At 38.7% G+C, this 21,682-nt stretch overlaps 1 protein-coding gene across 2 annotated transcripts in view; it reads right to left on the bottom strand.

Moving 5' to 3' along the window:
* Nucleotides 1-21,682, bottom strand: part of RYK (receptor like tyrosine kinase) — a 102,727-nt gene that overhangs the window by 60,153 nt on the left and 20,892 nt on the right. For both annotated transcript variants that reach the window (XM_079923072.1, XM_079923073.1), the window contains exons 2-3: nt 12,548-12,669; nt 1,146-1,245 (exon numbers count right to left, since the gene is read on the bottom strand). In XM_079923072.1, coding sequence (XP_079779198.1) covers nt 1,146-1,245; nt 12,548-12,669 — 222 coding nt within the window. The remainder of the gene's footprint in view (nt 1-1,145; nt 1,246-12,547; nt 12,670-21,682) is intronic.

Raw genomic sequence — 21,682 nt, 5'->3', positions numbered from 1 at the left:
TTTTCAATCTTTCAGTTTAAGACTCTTTTTCTACAAATTCAGAATACATCATTCTACCATCTACATCAGCATATGAACAATATGGGCATTTTTAAATTTCTTTACTGGCCCATAAATATTAACCAGCCTTCCCATGTTTTCTTAAAGCTTGGATTAATGAATGTCACTAATAACAGTGAGTAAGACTGTCAAAAAATTTCCATAACACTGGGGCTTATACTGTCAAGTTTAAAAATTTTTCGTTTTCTTTAAATCTCACATCTTCAGAAGCCTCTCTCAAAAGGCTGGCTCAAAAGTAGTTAAATTGGTGTAAATATAACACTTAAATGATTTACTCAGACATGTCCTGAGTGCCTATCCTGTTCCAGATGTTATGCTAGGCACCCAGGGTAGATAGCTGAAAAAGACAGCTCCTGCCCTCAGGGTGGCACAGGCTAGAGGGAGAAAGAAAGAATTACAAGATAATGTGATCAGTTCAAAACAGCTAAATACAGAAGAGTTAACAAATGGAGGGAGAGGAGGCAGGAAAAGGAGAGTACAGATTTTGAGTCTTGCAGAATATTTAGTATGAATAGAAATTCACAAGCAGGAAAGATGAAAAAATGGTTCCAAATACAGAGACCAGCTTGTGCAAAGGCATGGCTCTGAGAACTACATGTAGCATGGCACTGCTGGAACACTGGGGCAAATGCAGCAATAAGGTTTAGACAGGCAGGCAGGGGCAGATGTAAACACAGCACACTGGCTGGGGAGTGTGCAATGTACTCAGCTGACTGGGGTGGGGGCACTGAGGGGCTTGATATCACATGGTCGGAAGTGAGTGTTCGGCAGTTATCAGGGCTGCAGTGTGGGAACTAACGGAAGAGAAACAAGACCAGACAAAGGGACCCAGCTGTGGGCCAACAATGCATATAAGGAGATAGAGAAGAGCTGAGTGCAGACAGTTCTGGAAGGGTTGGAAAAGAGGAAATGGTTTAAACAAGTCCAAATAACCCCTATTTAAAAAAATTACTTTTCAAAGTACTTATGCGTCTGATACCTACGTGTGTGCGTAGAATACTACATTATCAGTAGTTTAACTGTTCTTTGAGAGTACATGGGACACAGTTAAAAACAGTATGTTAAACTCTGTCACTGAGACTCACCTGATAAAGTGCGTGGAACTTCCCCCTGAGCAGAAATGTTGACCTGGGGCATGTCCATAGCCACAAAATTGTCTACTTGGAATCCCAGCTTATATTCAACCTGTAAAATGGAGAAATAAACACACTGGATCCATCATAACAGAAAAGGCACCAACAGCTTGACCTCACTGATTTAGGTCATTAACTAATGAATGCATGAGCCTTTCGTAAGAACAAATAATCTAGCTATTTTTTAAAAAGTCCAAATTGTCAGAAACAGTGCTAGGAATGTTCCTTTTGTTTTAAACAGTTGGAAGAAACCAAGCCAGGGAAGTTGAATATATGCAAAGTAGCTAGAGTGGGAATCCAGCTCAGCTGCGTCTGATTCTAAGACTTTTCCCCACCAGACTGCATTGCCTCTTACATGACCCATTAGATTACTGTCTTGGGGTGTGTTTATTTTTTTCTTCCAGTTTTATTGAGATATAATTGACATATATCACTATATAAGTTTAAAACGGTTACAGCATAATGATTTGACTTACATACATAATGAAATGCTTATCACCATAAGTTTAGGGAACATCTATCATCTCATATAGATACAAAATTAAAGAAATAGAAAAAAATTTTTCCTTGTGATAAGAACTCTTAGAATTTACTCTCTTAACAATGTTCATATATAACATACAGCATTGTTAATTCTATTTATAAGGTTGTACATTATATCCCTAGCACTTATTTATCTTATAACTGGAAGTTTGTAGTACCTTTTCATTGCCTTCATCCAATTCCCCCTGCCCACCTCCTCTGGTAACCACAAATCTGATCTCTTTTTCTATGTGTTTCTTTGTATGTTTGTTTGTTTTTGAAGTATAAGTGACCTACAACGCTATATTAGTTCCATTTATGCAACAGTGATTTTTCTATACATTTCAAAATGATCACCAAAATAAGTCTAGTTACAATACATCACCACAAACATATTGTTTAGTTATTGACTATACTGCCCACACTGTAAATTTCATATCCTTAACTCTTATTTTGCAACTGGAAGTCTGCACCTCTTAATCTCCCTCATCTATCTCTTTCGTCCCCCTCTACCCTAACTCCTCTGGTAACTATCTGCTTGTTCTCTGTATTTATGACTCAGTTTCTGTTTTGTTATGTTTGTGCATTTGTTCCTAGGAATTTTCAATTGGATAAAAATTCAATCCAGTAAGCCACCCTCTATTTCATGCTCAGAACAGTACCCCCACCCTCCTGTACAATCTGCCATCTAGGATTCAGAAATTCTGCTGAGGACTACAGCCACTGACAGAGAAGCGCTGGAGAGGCAGATAGATATGAAGAGCCAAGGGGCTGAGATGTATAATTTACAGACCATGATTAGTCACCAATGACTTCTCTATTTGATAAAAGCCAAGCTCTGAGGGCCTGCATGTGACTGGGATGAAGGTCTATTCTACAGACCCACTCACCTCACAAGCAGATTCCAAGGTACAAATTTCTCATAGAATATCTAAGCCACATTCTCTAGTCCAGCTTTCACCACTGAGAAAGTTTATGTTTGGATGCCCATCTAACCTCTGGATCTATTTCTCAAGTGATTCAGAATCAGGAAAGGAAGAGGGGTGACTAGGAAGATGTCCTGGGAACACCAATATTCTCTATCAATACCTGGCCTACACAGGTGGCTCAATAGAACCAATCAGCATCAATCAATAAATATATCCTGTTGCTAGAGAGATGTTCATGAAAGAAAGAGTTCAAAGTGCAAAGCAATAGGTGAAATTCAGAATGGCTGCCACCTTCAAGACCTTCAGTGAGGCCTTATATTTCACACTACTCTTTGTCCTGCCCTTGGGGACTCAATAAGAATGGTACCCCTCTCCCATTCAGTGGTCACAAGAGCTTTTTGGTGGAGGCTGGGACTGGCAGAAGCCAAAGGGCAGTGGGTTAGGAAAACAGTAGTAGAAAAGAGGTCCAAGAAACCGTTCTTCAAGAAACTTAACTAGGAAGAATGTAATCAGGTAATGGTGGGGAGCAGGGCTGGGGATGGGTGGTGGGGTAGATTTCAAAGCCCTTCTTTCTTCTTTTTTCAATGGAAGATACTCAAACATGTTTATATGCTAATGAAAAAAGCCAACAAAAAAAGACTTAACAAAGAGGAAACGGAAAGAGTAATCTTCCAGATTATAAAAGAAAGGATGGACACCTGAGTATTAACTGGGTCAGGAGGTGTTTAAACCATGGATAAGAAGGGCTCAATCCAATGACTGTAACTCCCCCTCTGGGTTTCTCTTTTCACACACTACTTGAAAGTCCCAGAACGCTGTAGGGAGTATGCAAATATTAAAGTATTGCTTTACAGTTAAGATAGGTATACAAACAATTGTTGAAGGCTGTATTCGGTAAGTGCCACGTTCACAACAAAGGGAATGTTCTTGCTGCTGCACATCAGTGACTTAGTGGCACCTTGGCTAGAAGTGTTCCCTCTCATCTTAGCAGGCCAAAATACCATCACTGCCACTAGGGGGTGAGAGAGAGCTGCAGCCCAGAAAGTCTGGGCCCAGAATGGGCAGGCTTTCCCAGCAACGCTCATTGACTAACATTAAGAGAATGCATTGACTATATCCCTATATCCATGCTACCTCTAAACAGGGCAATACATGAAGGGCAAGTGCATGAAAAAAAAATTAAGCACAGTCAGCAAGAACTGGATTAGAACCATGAGACTGTGTGACCATTAGGTAAATTACTAACTTTTCCGAGTTTCAGTTTTTATAAAATGAGGCTAGTATAACCATGTTATGAGGATCAAATAAAATAATTAAGATGACACACCTGTCAGTCTGGCACAGGTCCCCTTTAATAAACGCAGATCCCAGTGGCATCAGCAATCATTCCAGAGTAGCTACCCTAGGCCCTGCTGCACTTCCCCGTAAGCACCAGCCTACTGACCCCAGAGATTCTGACACAAGCTTTCCTATGCCCTGCCAAGAACAATACTGCTGCCCTTCTGTTTTGTCCCCCATCTTGGGAACGCCACTATTCTAAACAGCCTCCCATACTCTCAGCCTCTTCACAAGTGTCTTCCCCACCTTCTCCCCCAGACTGGCTTTCCTAACCCTCAACCCTCAGGGCCTAGACAGTAGGGTCAGCATTCTTTCAGAATCATTAGGTCCTACACACCCCTTCCTCATGCAAAACCCCCTATACTCTGAATCTCCCAACTTCTACTCATAACGGCTATTTCTCACGCCAACATCATCAGTGACACACAGGGACTCTGCAGAGGCCTGGGCGCTTGGCTCACTCTGTCTCCTGCCATCTTCCTGATGGCTTCAATATTAACATTCAGTATTCCTATGTACTGAAGAATTGCCCCATAACCAAAACAAATGCAAAAATCCCACTCTATCAAAGATCCCATCATAACATCTGATTCCTATAAAACCGGTTCTTTGTCTCCAACACTCTGATTCAACCAACATTTATGAAGCACATTTGTAAGCCAAGGGCTATGCTCATAGTTGGGATGCAATAGCCAGTAAAGCTATTTCCATCCTCTCCAGCCTAGCTAGTGACCTGGTTTCACTTTCCCACAGACTGTGCCCCAAAGAAGACTAGTTACCGACACAGTCGTATTGCCATCAGGACTCTGACCACCTCTTACTCTACTTCTGCTGCCCAGCACTGCTGGGGGAAATCACACCTGGAAGAGAAAGTTGCTACGACACAAAGATGATCCCCAGCTTCAGGGTAGGCCGTTAATTCTGCTCAGCAATCCCTTCCCCACTCACCCCTCTCTCCCTAGTCTTCTCACTCCAAATCTCACAGGATCCACAGCTTCACCACCTGCTGCCCTCCCCACTTCCCTTCTCTCGGACAATGCTCTTGTCCCCTGCGGCTGGCACACAGGAACCCCCTTTCTGCCTTTCTTTTCAGCTCCAGGCAGATCTGTTTAGAACACTCAACCTTTGCGCACCAGTCCCAAGGAGAGATCTGTTCTCCTCTCCAAATGATAAACCCTTCTCTCCTAGTATACTAGTTCTAGCCCACTTCACCACTGATGGGATTTTGTATCATCAACTCATCTCTCTCACTCTCCTATATCTTCATTTTCTCCCATATGCCCAATTACCTACTAGACATATCTACCTAATAATCTTACAGCTCTCAAATGTGGCAGATTCAAAACCAAACTTATTATGCTTCCCCACACTTGCTGTCTCCTTTATTCTAGGTCTCAGTTATTGCAAGCAGAGGCACAGCTAGTCAGGGACCAGAACCCCTGGGGCAGCAGATAAAGCCAGCGGCAAACAGGGTCAAAGGCCTTATCTGCAGTGCTAAGGGCGGGAACAAGACTAGCTCTGGAGAGTCTCAGTGCAGCCACGGGTTGGGGGCGGAGAAGGGCAGGAGGGAGAGAAGTAAGCTTGTGAGTGGAGCTGGGTAGAGTCAGGGGCATGGAGAGAGGTGGTGAACGGGCTGAGTAAGATTTCTGAAAAGCCCAAGAGCTTTGGCCAAGAGCAGCCTGGAACACTAAGAAGTGTGAAAGCATCATGCCTGTCCTTTGCTTCCTCCCTTTTTGATGCTCTCTGCCTAAACGTGAAAGGCATTCCAAAGCAGTTCTCTTCTCCCTCTGGAACCTTCAGAATATAAAATTTTAAATTGCAGTTTCTGGGGTTAGAAACTGCCCATTATTAAAGGCCAGTTTTTTCCTATTTTGGCATGTATCGCTCTATATCGAATCTCACTTGCCAATGATCCTTTGAAGAAACAGATCTGCTCTAAAGCTAACATTTATAATCTACTGGAACAAAGGAAATCTGAACAGCAGTTGTTTATCAGAAAAAAGAATGAGCCAAAATACTTCAGAAAAGAAACTAGAGAAAATATAAATATTTGAATAAGCTAAGAAATAAACATTTTTGGTAATCTTCCCTTACTTGGAAACAAATGGCAATTGCAAAGAGGCAGCTGCTGAGTAAAGCCACTTCCTTTTGGAACACAGTACAGATTTAAAGTGGATACACTTGCCTACAGCCAAATAGGCTTTTAATTCCTCTGAAATTACCAGAAGTGCTGCATTTCTCATAGAAACCCCACTCTGCAGGCGATACAGCAGGCTGAGCCCCAGGGCTGCTGTAGGAACTCTGGACAAGTTCCCTGCAGACCCTCCTGACAATGATGAATTCCTGAAACCAGATATCAGCTATGGGATGGGAGTGAGTGGGGATTGTATTCTGCTACATTTTGGTATATTTTTGCCTTTCAGCTATCTAAAATATCTACTGACACTTAACAGATGCAGTTGCATGTTTTTTTCTGGATATTGGAGAATGTTCTGGAATACAGAAGAAACTAATTATTTCTTAAAGCCACCAGTAGTCTTTTTTTTTTTTTCTTTTTGAGTGTGTGGCCTTGTGAAAGACAAGCAACACCAGAGTTCTCATCCCATCTGGAAATGCAATTAACCCATCACATTTACCAACCACTCACTAAGGCAGTGTGACACAATGTCATGAATAAGACACAGCTCCAGTCTCTGAGAAGACCACAACCTGTTTGGCAAGATAAAACAGAATCACGTATACACTGGAGAACACTATTATCAAAAGCTCTGATGTGTTAAAACTAACGTTAAAATATCTACAATGTGAAGTGAAATACCAAGAAGCCTGGAGATCTCTGGAAGCAAATACCTCATCTTCTGGCAATTCTTAAAAAGCAAGAACTACAAAGTGCTGGAGCCTGGGAGCCATGGCCTTCCTTCTGAAAGTTCCTGATTGCATCCCAGAGCCAACATGATCAGGTGAAGAACTCTCCAACATGTCTCTCCTAGCCCCTTGCATGATTTTCCCATTTCAAAAAAATACACACACACACACCTAGATGCTTATCTATGCACAGACTATCTTTAGAAGGGGAGACTAGAATCAGGTAACAGTGGTTGCCAATGGAAGGGGAACTGGGTGGCTAGATTGCTTGGGGATGGTACTAGGAAGGTGTAGGGGATTTATTTTTCACTGTATACCCCTATGCCTTTTGCATTTTGTACCATATGCATAAATGAAATACTCAAAAGATTAACTTTTAGGGCTTCCCTGGTGGCGCAGTGGTTGAGTCTGCCTGCCGATGCAGGGGACACGGGTTAGTGCCCCGGTCCGGGAAGATCCCACATGCCGCGAGCGGCTGCGCCCGTGAGCCATGGCCGCTGAGACTGCGCATCCGGAGCCTGTGCTCCACAACGGGAGAGGCCACAACAGTGAGAGGCCCGCGTACGGCAAAAACAAAAACAAAAAAAAGATTAACTTTTAAAATAGACAAACTTCAATTAAACAACCGTGCTAGAATCACCGAAGAGATTATGACCTAAAACTGGAATTAGGAGCTGCAATGGAAGCCGAACCTAAATTAGATTTAACGTACACACGTTCCTTAGTTTTTTACTATAAAACATTTTAAGATATAACATGATTAGCACTTTCCTCTAAATTCTTACACCTGCTACAGATGAACTGTGAGATAAGTTTAGCTATATATTCAAACTATGAATTCCATTCATTTTTCCAAATTTACAACTTTATTCAGAGTGAAATATCTGGAAAATCCCAGGTGTGCAACTAGTTTGTCAACTAGCTTGTCAAGTGTACCCAACCTATGTTTTCACATTTCTAGATACAGGAATCCACCACTCCTAAAGCAGCACATTCTAACTTTGAAAAGCTCTAACTGTTCAGAAGTTCCCCATTTGTCGAGCTGTGCCCTGTGGCTTCTACCTGTGCATCTCTTCCATAGTCAGTTAAGGAATACCTGTAACTAACTACCAGGTGCTACACCAGGCACAAGGGACACAGAAAAGGACAAAAGAGGTTCCTACCCTTAACATGCTCAGCACCTTGGAAGGAGACAGACAAGAAAATCAACTACTAAAATATTCTTAGAGTATGATAAGGGCTATGAGGGAGGAAAGAGAAGGTCACTGTGGGTACAGAAAAGGGCACCTGACATAGATGAAACAGAGGTGACACCAAGTGTAAGTTTTGAGATAAAAAGAGTTAATGAGGTAGAGAATGAGGAAAGGGCATTTCTAGCAGAGCAAACAGCAGCAATGTAACAGGGTACAGGGCATTCCAGAAATTGCCAGACCCCTCCCCCCAAAAAATGGCAGTAAACAATTAGCAGGAGGGCAGGCAGAAAAAGAAAAGGCAGGGATGAGATCATGAAGGCTCCCTAAGAAATAGAACTTTATTCTGATGGCAACCGAGAGCCCTAGGACAGCTTTGCGGGGGGTACAGCAAGAGGTCAGTCCAGAGGCAAGACCAGTTAGAAGACTATTTCTGTATCTAGTTAAGAAACAATGAAAGCCCAAACTAAGGATGAGGCATTAGTTTCGAGAGAGACAGGAAACGAATTTAAGGTGTAATTATGAGCGAGAATAATCTGGACTGGGAAGGTGAAGGAGGAGTCTAGGATCCCTTCTAGGCTTCTGGCCTCGACGTGTAAATAAATGTGATGGCCTCCAACAAGTCAGGGAGCTTCTGCCTTACGAGGACTATCATACCAGCAAGAGCAGTCCAAATGTGCATTAATGATGGTATTTAATACCCGCCACAGAAGTAGTTTAGAAATGATGCTCTGCAAGATAATGTGAAGAACATGAAAGTACAAAAGAGCTATACCAAGGCTCCTGCTAATCCAAAATGTACCCACGCCAACACTGCTTCCCGTTCAAACATATATATTCATCTGAGCCCCTTCTTCTATCTGCTCTCCTCCACTCCAATTTCCTCCTTGTGACAGGCTCCTAAAACTCCTCAGGCACCCACTATCAGCAGTCAGACCCCTGAAACTCACTCCAAATGAAAAAAAAAAAAATTAGTGTATATTTTTAAAAATGAATGAAAATAGAATGTTTAATTCTGTTCAATTCTAACTGCCACATCCCACACTGCCTTTTTATTCATAAGTCACTACTCATGCACTTGCCCAGAAAATATTCTCATGGTATATCAGCATTCTTTTCCCCAAGTGGGCCCAGAAACAATCACATCCTATTCAAAGTCAGCAGCTTACCCAGAATAGAATCTCTACTATTTCATTAGATTTTTCACTATTTTAAAATATATGTATTTTTTGTTTTCGTATTCATCAACATTAAAGATAGGAAAAGTAACAAAGGACTAACCATCAATTTTTTGAAGAATATAAAAAGCTTCTCTGCCTGAAAGATTCACAGAAACGATGGATCTCAGAGTTGCAAAGGAACTTAAATTTTAAGACTGCCACTCCACAATGTTTAAATTCCTTCTACAGCACTACCACCAAATGGCTACCCAGTGCAGATCACCTCTTCCAGTGAGAGGAAACAATCACACTGGCTAAAAGTGAAACCTAGTTCTAAACACAGGTGCAAAAATTAGTGGTTGAAAGTGTGTTGCGTTATGGGATTTTAATATATAATTTCAAATTATTTCCCCACGATTACCTGTTCATTATAAAGGAGAGAACTTTACAGTGGAGAAACCTGGTGAACTGTGTGATCACAGTTAACATCAACAGTAAGGGGACAAATTGACATCGTGTGCACTGTGGAGGACAGCAATGCTGTAGTGTTACCACCAAGGAGACATTCCGGAATCTAACCGTAAGGAAACCTCAGACAACTCAAAATAAGGGACAGTCCACTGGCCTGTATGTTCCTAAATGTCAAAGTCAAGAAACACAAAGAAAGGCCACAGGAGAAAAAAGGGCTATAAAGAACATGATTGGGATAACTGATGAAATGAGTTCTGTAGATTAGATAATAGTATTGTTTTAATATTAAGTTCCTAACCCTGTTCTTAGAAAATATACACTGATATATTTAGGAGTAAAGGGACACAATGCATGCAATTCACTTGCACACAGTTCAACGGAAAAAAGTATGTGTGCATGAGTGTGGGGAGAATGAGCGAATGAATGATAAAGTAAGTAAATGGAGCAAACCAGTAACAATTAGTGAACCTGGGTAAAGGATACTCTTTGAGAATTCTTTGTACTGTTCTTATAATTTTCTCTATGTTTGAAATTATATCAAAATTAAAAGTTACCCGCCCCAAATAATAATGTCACACAATGTTATATAAGAATACTGAAAAATGTGATAGCTGTTTCATTGAAGAGTCCAGGTGTCTACCCATTCAAACTAACAGACCTTAGATTAAAATGTCTCAGGTGAACCTTTTCTGAATTACCTATATGATTTATGCTGGCACTTCAGTATATCCAAGTTACCATCTACCATATGTTCTTAGTTCACATGAAATTTCTCTCTGTTTTTGTAGATTTCACCCTAAAGAGATCTATCCACTCTTAAAAGAACACCCCCCTATTTGGATACCCCAAGGCAATAATGTTGGACAGTTGAGGTGCTCTAGACAGCAAGGCACATATGCTTTACCCAGGATCCAAGCTAATTCAACTTTAATCACAGCATTCCTGCAGCTACATTTTAATGCATGTATGTGTATGTGTGTACGTTTCTCTAATGTACATGTGAGTATATATAATAATGTGGATATATGCATATTTATATAATCATTTTTACTTATCTGACTGGCAAACAAATATACTTAAATATTTAGCATTAAATGGTGAACTGAAAGAAGCACTCTTATTCACTTTGTAAGGAATGTTGGCTTATTGGTACCACCTTAAGAGAGGGAAGGGAGAACGAATTTGGCAATATCAATCAAAATTTTAATCGTGCACAGTCTCTGACCCAGTCATTTCACTTCCTGGTCACAACGTACTACTCAGAAATAATGCCAAAAGTACACAAAAATTTCTTAACAAATTAAGATGTTCTTAATGTATACATACACACTCATAAACATTCACACACATACATATTTTTTGTTTCTATATTCATCAATAATAAAGTTAGAAACAGCAACAAAAGATGAACTACCAATTGTTTTTACCATGGATTTTGCCTGCCAAATGAAGTGAAGAAACTATTTGTAATAGTGAAAGGAAATATTGTTTGAAACAGTAAAATGCTATTAAAAGTCCATGCATCGGGCTTCCCTGGTGGCGCAGTGGTTGAGAGTCTGCCTGCCGATGCAGGGGACATGGGTTTGTGCCCCGGTCCGGAAAGATCCCACATGCCGCAGAGCAGCTGGGCCCGTGAGCCATGGCCGCTGAGCCTGTGCGTCGGAGCCTGTGCTCCGCAACGGGAGAGGCCACAACAGTGGGAGGCCCGCGTACCGCAAAAAAAAAAAAAAAAAAAATCCATGCATCAATGAGGCACTTAACAAATAACAATACATCGTACATCCATATGATATCATATTATAAAGCCATTAAAGAGACTGCGTTAAATCTGAAAGTAGAGAAATGGAAAGATGCCAAGACATAGTATCAGGTAGGGGGGAAACACTGTACAACACATGTGTTAGAAAATCCCCTTTTTGTTTAAAAAGGAAAAAGAAATGAGCTTTGAAGTATACCAAATTATAAACAATGATTACTTCTTGGTACAGAGGTACAAAGTCTTAACAGTTCTTAAAACAATTCTATAATATTTGAATTTTCCCAATAACTATTATTGTTTTCTAAGTAGATAAAAAAAGATCTATATTAAAGTGATCAAACTTAAATGACCTGCAACAAATATAAGGACAAATACCACTTTATAATAATTTTAAAATAAACTGTACAGTAGGTATTCTTATTTGTTTTTAGTAGCAAAAACTATTTTTATTTCCCAAATAAAACCCTACTCAGAAGCTTATATATAATGGTGCCAAAAGAAACTGAAGTTGATCGGGGGAGGTGGGCTCTACGTTCAGCCTCTCACTCTCTGACCTAAGAGAAAACTTATCATGTTAGAGAAGCCCAGACAGTCAGAAGAAATGTGAAGAACTCAGCAACAAGCAAACCAGGCAAGAGGTTCGTCACAGTTACACACAGGTGCTTAACGTCTGCTGTACCTGACTTTTACCACTTCTCCATAAATGGGAGAACTATATCCAATACCTCAAACATGTCTGAACCACCTAACTTACAAATTCCCCCACCCCTCACTCATATCACTTCATCATAACAGTAACAGCATAGTCATTAACAGGTCCAGCTGTCCCCTCTTCAAGCTAGAGCTACATCCCTATTTGAAAAGCTTGAAAAGATGTAAGTGTTCTGCCATAAGCTAGTCACATAAATGATGATTACCTTCATTTTCAAGGATTTGAGAAAGTCTAGAGGACTAGGCTCAAGATTTAAAATAGAAATCTGAAAAGATCCAGTACTGCTACAGCCCACCACCCACTGATCCCCTTGTATGGTTGGCAGCCCATTCCTCAGATACAGTCCTTGCCTCAGCCTCTGGGCCTGGGTGGTCCTGTCTTGGCATCTTTGGTTGACCACTCTCTTACCTTGGACTTTGCATGCCAAGTGAAGTGCAGGAAATTTGTCTCGCTGGGTACTAACAGGTTAAAGGATAGGGCGTAGTGACTAATAAGATCATTTCTCACATAATAAAGTTCTGCATCAAGACCTAGAAAAAAAATAGGGAAAAAAATTAAACGCCCATAATACCCTCAAAAGCATTAACCATCAGTATTTCAAATACTGATTATTATAAAAATAACACTGATGTACAAATGCACATCACAAACATATCCCACATGTGCTGCCTTACAAAGTAGGAAGAACACAGGATTTCATCATCACCAACAAGGATTAAGAAACTGAGACTCAGGACAATTAAGTGGTCCTCCAGCTAAGCACAGGGGTGCTGGAGCCACAACTCTGGGAGCCACGCTGTCTTCCGAGAACCACCAATGTGATACACTTCCTTTTGGAAACAGACCTTCTCAGGGAAATGCCTACAAACAAAAGCCCCTTAACCCCACAAAACTGATGAGGATTTAGGAAGAGAGATGGGCACCTGGGTGAAAATATTAATGTGAACCAAGGCCTCAAGACCCCAGCCAGAGATGACCTCGGCTTCTGTCAGTACGACGCACTGGCTGCTTGGACGGCATGTTACCAAGGTACACTCACACCACTGCCACACAGACACACGTCCTCTTCCCAATCTGAACTACAAGGTGGAGAACACCATACTTCTCGTATTCTTGGGACAGTCCTCTGCACAAAGCAGATGCTCAGTAAACACTTGTTAGACAAGTTAGAACTGCAGATAAAAAGAGAAATAATCGAGATGCCTGAGAAATGTTGGAGATTTCAAACCTCACTCATTGCCATATCACTTTCTTGCCCAAGGTCACATCCAACCTCAAACACACATCACATTTCTCAATTTTGTGATACCCCTTCTTAAAATAAAAATTTTAAAGGCAAAATTTAATCACCATCTTGAATGGAAAACCAGTAATTATTGTGAAAAAATACAAGGTAACCAAAAAAATAATAATAAATCAATTAAAAGGAAAACAAAACGTTACTAAATACTAAATACTGTGGCCTACACCAAGGCAGTGAGCCTGAGCCCAGCTCATTGTTTACAAAAAGGGAGGAAGGGGATAATAGCAAGTGTTTGAGAGACGTAAAGAATCAGAGGTTTTCTCTATGATAACCCAAAAGAACTTTAAGAATGAAAGCAGGGAGTAAGTTCTCTCAATTGATTTACTGTTATTAAAAGTTGTGACCAGGTGTCCCTCTAGTAATGCATGACACATATTCCACACATAGGAGGGAAAAAGGTACAGGGGAGGCCAACTGAAATGTAAATTTCATACTTACTGAGCCTTATACCATGAGTCTAAAACACCTTGTGGTATACAAAGAGGTCAAGGTGAGGCTCTCACACCTCCTAAGATACAGATAGAGAAATGAATAACACTGCTATCGGCATTTCTCCTGTAAAATTAGTTTTCTCATTTCTGAACTGAATCTAATACAATCATTAATTCAGAAATGAGATTTGAGGCTTACATAGGGGAAAGTTGCTGCACTGGTTGAGCAGCGCTGCTTTATTGATCCTATAGAGGAAACCAAATGCAATGAGAGAAAGTTAGAGGTCTTCTGCAAAAGGCTCTCCCTGCCAGCAGAACAGGAAGTGCTAGCAAACAATTGGGGAGGGAGGACTGGTAGGGCTGGAGAAAGGAGGGTAGGGGAAAGAAAGTAAGAAGGTGGGAGAGAGGTAGGAGGGAAATGCAACAAGAAAGCTGGGTACAAAGAAGGCCATCAGCAAACACAATAACTGTAAATAGCTTAAATTTTGCTTGTTTTTAAATATTTTTTTTACTCTAGTCTAGATTGATGCTGTTCATAAGAGATATACAATACCTAGAACAAAATTTTAAAATATATGCCAGGTTAAAAGGGGGAGAAAAACAAAGAAGTAAATATGGCAATACTGACATGAGACAAATTAGAACTTAAGGTAGAAAGACTTTATATTAATAAATTCATTAATATGAATTTATTAGTAAGAAAAAGTTCATATTCATAAAAACATAAGATATAGTAGTACAACTAACAAACGAGCTTCAAATATAGAAAGCCAAAAAAAAAAATCAAGAAGAAATAAATCCACAATCATAGTTGGAAACTAACATCCTTCAGAAAACAAAAGATCAAAACAGATAAAAATTTAGTGTGGACATATAATTTGAACAATGTAATTATGGGACATGAAACAAGGGAGGTTAATCATGAATTAGACCCATTACACTTTTTTTTTTTTTTTTTTTTGCGGTATGCGGGCCTCTCACTGTTGTGGCCTCTCCCCTTGCGGAGCACAGGCTCCGGACGTGCAGGCCCAGCCGCCATGGCTCACGGGCCCAGCCGCTCCGCGGCATGTGGGATCCTCCCGGACCGGGGCACGAACCCATGTCCCCTGCATCGGCAGGCGGACTCTCAACCACTGCGCCACCATGGAAGCCCCCATTACACATTTTACAAAATGGATTCTAACTTGAAATAATGCAGGCTACCTTCTCTGATAAATACCACAATATAGAAATTAACCATAAGGATAAAGTCAAAAGATGATTACTTGAAAAGATTAGTAGGGACTTCCCTGGTGGTCAAGTGGTTAAGAGTACGACGCGGACTTCCAATGCAGGAGACTCGGGTTTGATCCCTGGCTGGGGAACTAAGATCCCACACACTGCACGGTAACTAAGCCCACGCCCAACAACTACAGAGCCCGTGTTCCCCAACTGCAGAGCCCACGTGCTCTGGAGCCCATGAGCCACAACTAGAGAGAAGCCGGCACACCGCAACGAAGAGGCTGCGCACCGCAACAAAGGATCCCGCATGCCACAACTGAGACCTGACGCAGCCATAAATAAATAAATAAATAGATAGACAAATAAATAAGAAAAAAAGGAGACACAGACTAACAATATTTAGGAAGAGGCAACGTTACTACAAGTCCTATAGATGTTAAAAAAAGAATATTATGAACAACCTAATGACAATTTCAGTAATTTAGATAAGATAAAAAAAATCCTTGAATTTACCAAAACTGACAAGAAGAAATTAAAAATCCAAATAATTAAAAATCTTCCCTCAAAGCTCCAGGTCCAGATGAATTCTACCAAAACATTTAAGGAAGATATACTACCAATCTTGCACAAACTCTTTCAGAAAACAGTCAAAGAACTTCCTAACTCATTTTATGTTACACTGATATTAAAACCTGACTAAAACATCGTAAGAAAATTAGACTGACTTCCCTCGTGAACATAGACACATTCTCTATCAAACATTAGCAAACTGAGTCCTGCAATATAGAAAAAGGTTAATATATCATGACCAAGTGTTTATAAAAGGTAAACCTTTAAAAATCAATATAATTAAACACATTAATGAATAAAAGGCAAAAACCCAGATCATCTCAATAGATGCAAGAAAATGCATTTGGTAAAATTCAAAGCCTAATAATGATTAAAAAAAACTGGGCAAACTAGGAAGAGAAGTAAATCTTCTCAGTCTGGTAAAGAGTATCTACAAAAACACTATAGCTAACATCATACTCAATGGTGAATTTAAATTCTTATTTCTAAGATCAGAAACAAGACAAGGATGTCCACTTCCAACACTTCTATTCAACCTTGCGCTGGAGGTCATAGCCAATTTATAAGACAAAAAGTATAAAAGTTAGAGAGGATGAACTATAGCTCATTATTCACAGATGATAGGATTACATGTGCAGAGAAAACACTATGAAATCTATTATTAATAAAATACTACTAAAACCAATTCATGAATTTAGCAAAGCCTCAGAATACAAGGCCAATATTCAAAAAATTACTTGTATCTCTATATACTAGCAACAATTGGAAAATAAAATTTAAAAATCAATACCATAACATAAAAGAAAACAGTATCTAGAAATAATTCTAACTAAAGATAAGACCTCTTTACTTGGAAACTACAGAACATGACAGAAAAATTAGAGATGACCTAAGTAAGTGGAGAGACACCATTCTCTTAGATAAGCCTCAACACTGTTAAGATGTCAAGTTTCTTAAATTGATCTATAGCTTTAAAGTAATCCTAATCAAAATCCTAACAGATTTTCTGAAGAAACAAATTAACTCTAAAATGAAATTTAAATGCCAAAATAATCTTGAAGAAAAAAGAAAAAGACAACGTTGGAAGACTCACACTACCTCATAGGTAATGTAAGGATTCCAATTATCATCCTGTTTCACAACAGGATGAAGAACTAGAGTAATCAAGACAGTGTGGTATTGGTATAAGGATAGATATATCAATGGAACAAAACAGAATCCAAAACTAAACCCACAAGGGTCAATGGAATTTCAACAAAGGCACAATGGCAATTCAATTAAAGTGATGCTAAACCAAATGGATAAAGGTATGGGGGGAAAAATCTTGAGCCCTATCTTACATGTCACATATTACAAAACCTGATCTGAAATTGATTACAGACCTAAATGTAAAGGCTAAAACTATAAAGCTTCTAGAAGAAAATGATTATTTTCACAACCTGGGTTAAGCAAAGATTTCTTGGACTGGCCACATAAACCACGAGAGAAAAAATTGATGAATTGGTCATCATTAAAATTAAAAACTTCTGCTCCTTAAAAGATATTAAGAAAATGAAATTCAAGTCACAAACTGGGAGAAAATATTCACAACTCATACACCTAAAAGGACTTGTTTCTAGAATAAAGATCTCTTATGAACCAAAACTAAAAAGACAACCCAATTAAATAAAATAGGCAAAAGATGTGAACATATATTTTGTAAGAAAAGATATGTAAATAGACAATGAGCATATGAAAAGGTGCTAAACATTATTAGTTATCAGCGAAATACAAACTAAAACCACAATGAGATACCATTTCCACTCACAAGAATGACTAAATGTTGGCAAGGATGTGGAGCAACTGCAACTCTCATACATTGCTGGGAAGGTAAAAATGTTCAACTACTTTGGAAAACAGGCAGTTTCTTATAAAGTTAAGCATATGCCTACTCAGACCCAGTAATTCCACTCCTAGGTAATTATCCAAAAGAAATAAAAACATATGATTCCACAAAAAAACTCGTATGTGAACATTGATAACACTTTTATTCAGAATAGCCAAAACTGGAAACAACACAAATGTCCATCAGCAGATGAATGAATAACCAATTGAGTATATTCATACAATGGAATACTACTCAGCAATGAAAATAAACTGTTGAGACTCTGTAACAAAAGGGATGAATCTCACAGACAATATGAGTCAAAGAAGCTGTACACAGAGTACATCCTATATGATTCCATTTATATAACGTTCTAGAGCAGGCAAAATTAATCTGTGGTGACAGAAATCAGATTAGTGTGGTTGCTTGGGAGGGGGTTGGGAGGGAGATTGGTGAACTGATTACAAAGGGAACCTCCTAGGGTGATGGAAATGTTCTGCATCTAATGGGGGCGGTGGTTACATAGGTGTATGCATTTTTCAAAACTCGACCAACTGTATCTGCACGTTTCATTGTATGTAAAGTTTACCTAAATTATTTTAAAGAGTCAACAAGTTTTTACCTCTCTTTTCCAGTCTTAAAAAGCTTGCATACCACAGAATGTTACTATCACCAACATAAAAAGTTTCAGAAAAAAAGAATTAATCTTAAGTGATCAACAACTTCCAAATTTAAATTTCAAACATCATTCACAGGGAAATGAATTGTTCCTAATAAATAACAATTATAAGGTTATTACTGGTAATAACAACGATGTGTAAATATTTAAATTTTCCAGACACAGTTCAAAGTGTCAAGAACATCTAGGAGTTCTGTAAATTCAACTCCACATAAAACTCCTTCCCAGTATCTTAGCTACCTCATTCACTGAGGATTCTGGAACCAGTTTATGAAATTTCTACACACCCTTATCCTGTGACTTATTATGGCAGACTCCCAACGTACCTGAGACCAACCCACTCTCAACCCAACCTTCAATGATCCTTTTATTCCTCAACTCCAACAACCTTCATCCATACCAAAGCAACCCATTTCTATGGACAGTGACAATATATAAATTGCTCTACCTCCAAAATCTGACACTGTAATTATCTCAATAGTTAGTAGCTCCTCAGCTCCTTCCCTTTATTGTTACAACAGCTGTTCTGTGGGCTCATAATATCGCCAGTGTTCATAATCCTCTTGTTTTTCCCATTTGATTATAGCAATTATTTCCTTATTTTCTTCTTACTGGCCTCAACGCCAATTACTGCAATTACTTTCTTACCAGTACCCTCAACTTTCTCCCACAGCCTATATCAAGACATGCATACCCTACCCTGAAAACAGCCAATCTTGAACTTGACTTGACACCCCTACTCCTTGTCTTCTCTGGTGCTATAACTGAATGCTGCATAATCCTGAATGAAGTCATTCCCACAAATGAGTCACTACAAAACCATGACTTCTATGCTCAACAAATAAAGTAATATACATAAGCTGTTGAAAGTTTGGAGCCCTGTGATCCATATCTTAATGACCACCAAAATAAACTGAAAATTTTTAACTCACTACCCTAGATTGAAGTATTGAAACAGTAATACAACTGTTAAACAGAGTTGCTGTTTCCTGACTAGATTTTGAAAGCAATTTATTTTGAAATAGCCATTCTTTTTTTTTTTTTTTTTTTTCTTGCGGTACGCGGGCCTCTCACCACTGTGCCACCATGGAAGCCCTGAAATAGCTATTCTTTATTAACTCAGGTAGTTATTCCTAGTTTGGAAGGGTTTGAATTTCTTCAAAGAAGCCATTTTAATGGTTCAAATTTAATGGTTCAAATTTTCACCTATCAAATTAGCAAATACAGTCTGTTCTGTCATAAGACAGGTTCCTGAACACCAATTAGCTTATAAGTGGTTAGTAAATAAAATAACAATACCAGTACAACACAGAAATTGTGTCAGTTTACATTTGAATTTTCCCAGGCAAGGGGGACTGGAATAGCAGGTAAAGAATTATAACTTTCAGTGGAAAAGGAAAAGACCCTTACTCAATTCAGCTACCACCAGGCAGGAGCCCTCTCAGCCCTATTTTAAGAAAACTAAAAATAAGCACCTGCACGCAGGGCTCTCTCCTCAGAGGAGCACCACCAGTCTCTGCATGGTTCCTGGACCTAGGAAGATGCACTTTCTCTTGTGTCCAACTCTATGGCAGCCCCAATGGCTTAGAAAGCTGCTCTCATCTGCACTATCTCAAAAACATGCAAGCCAGCGATTTCCACCCTATTATGTTTTAACATCTTTAATTCTCCTCTGAAGCAGCCTCAGCCACCCTAAGTGGTTTGACCAGGCTGTCCAAGTTATCTCATAAGGTACCAATTATGCTTTTGTTAGTAATTGGTTTGAAAACTGCAGAGGTCTTGAATGGTTTGCCCTTAACCTTATTCTTCCCATAAGTCCTGTTATTTTCAGTGACTTGGAAACCTTAAAGGTTTTTTTTTTTAATGTATTTGATGTTGTAACAGAAATGCTTATGTTCTTTAAATACAATACTGAATGTTAGGCAGTGTGCGGCAAGCAAGCAATTTGTGAACATATATCAATATTTTATAAATATTTATATTCTGACCCACTAAGTCCAATTTGAAAAATTCATCCTAAGGAAGCCAAATATAGATCCAAATGTTTATGTATAAAGATATTAATCAAAATAAAATTTAAAATTGAAGAAAAGTAACAATATAAACTACCAGCAACAGAGCAGTAATCAATAAACTATAATATATCCATAACAGAGAACAATAGTTTTCAACAATTTCTCTTTCTTTGGAGGAGAGAGGTGGTACTCTAAGCCATTACACCCCTTCAGTCAAATCTCTCCTGTTCATCCATGTGACATATTGAGCTTCCCCTTTGAAGACAGGTTTTAATGACTAAAAAAACACTGAAAAAGACTATGAAGCCATGAACAGGACTGTTACAAATAAATTTTAATGAATTGAGTTTTGCTTAGAATGTTACATTAAATAAGAACAGGCAAGATACAAACTATATACAGCAAAATTTTAATAATGTCTGGCATCTATAATAGTTCCCTTGCATAAAATAGGTGTTCAATAAATATTTGTCTGGTGAATTAAATGTACATGTATATGCAACCCTCAGTGTTCACAGCAGCACTATTTACAACAGCCAAGACGTGGAAGCAACCTAAATGTTCATAAACAGATGAATGGATAAAGAAGATGTGGTATATATATACAATGGAATATTACTCAGCCATAAAAAAGAATGAAATAATGCCATTTGCAGCAACATGGATGGACCCAGAGATTATCATATTAAGTGAAGTAAGCCAGACAAAGACAAATATCATATGATATCACTCATATGTGATACAAATAAACTTATTTACAAAACAAATAGACTCAGACATAGAAAACAAACTTATGGTTACCAAAGGGGATGGGGGGTGGAGATAAATTAAGAATTTGGGATTAACATATACATACTACTACATATAAGATAAATAAACAACAAGGACCTATTGTATAGCATAGCAAACTACATTCAATATCTTGTAATAACCTATAATGGAAAAAGAATCTGAAAAAGAATACATATACATTCAGAATATATATTCAGTTATATATATAACTGAATCACTTTGCTATACACCTGAAACCAACACAACATTGTAAATTAACTATACTTCAATTTATAAAAAGGTTAAAAAAAAAAGAGGACCTGCATTAAAAAAAAAACCCTGTACAGGTATACGTACAATGTGTGTGTTCCATTTCTCAAAAAAGAAAGGAAATACCAAAAAATATGAAGTGATTGATTCTAAATGGTGGCTTATGGGTTATGCTTTTATTCTTTTCTTAAATTTCCTATGAAAGTTAAGTTAAACTGGGAAAAATAAAAATTAGTTTTCAAAAACATGTTTAAAGAAATATGCATACAGCTACAGCAATGCACTGCCTAGAGTAATCCATGAAGGCCAGTAAAAGCTAGAGAAAGCCCTCAAACAACAAATTTCAATTTTAAAAAATCACATTGGTAAAGATAATATCTTTGATATATCAAGATTAACACTAGTAATAATAATTTACT

This window comes from Stenella coeruleoalba (genome assembly GCF_951394435.1).
Source record: "Stenella coeruleoalba genome assembly, chromosome: 5".
NCBI lineage: Eukaryota > Metazoa > Chordata > Mammalia > Artiodactyla > Delphinidae > Stenella > Stenella coeruleoalba.
This window is presented reverse-complemented; position numbering and strand designations above follow the sequence as displayed.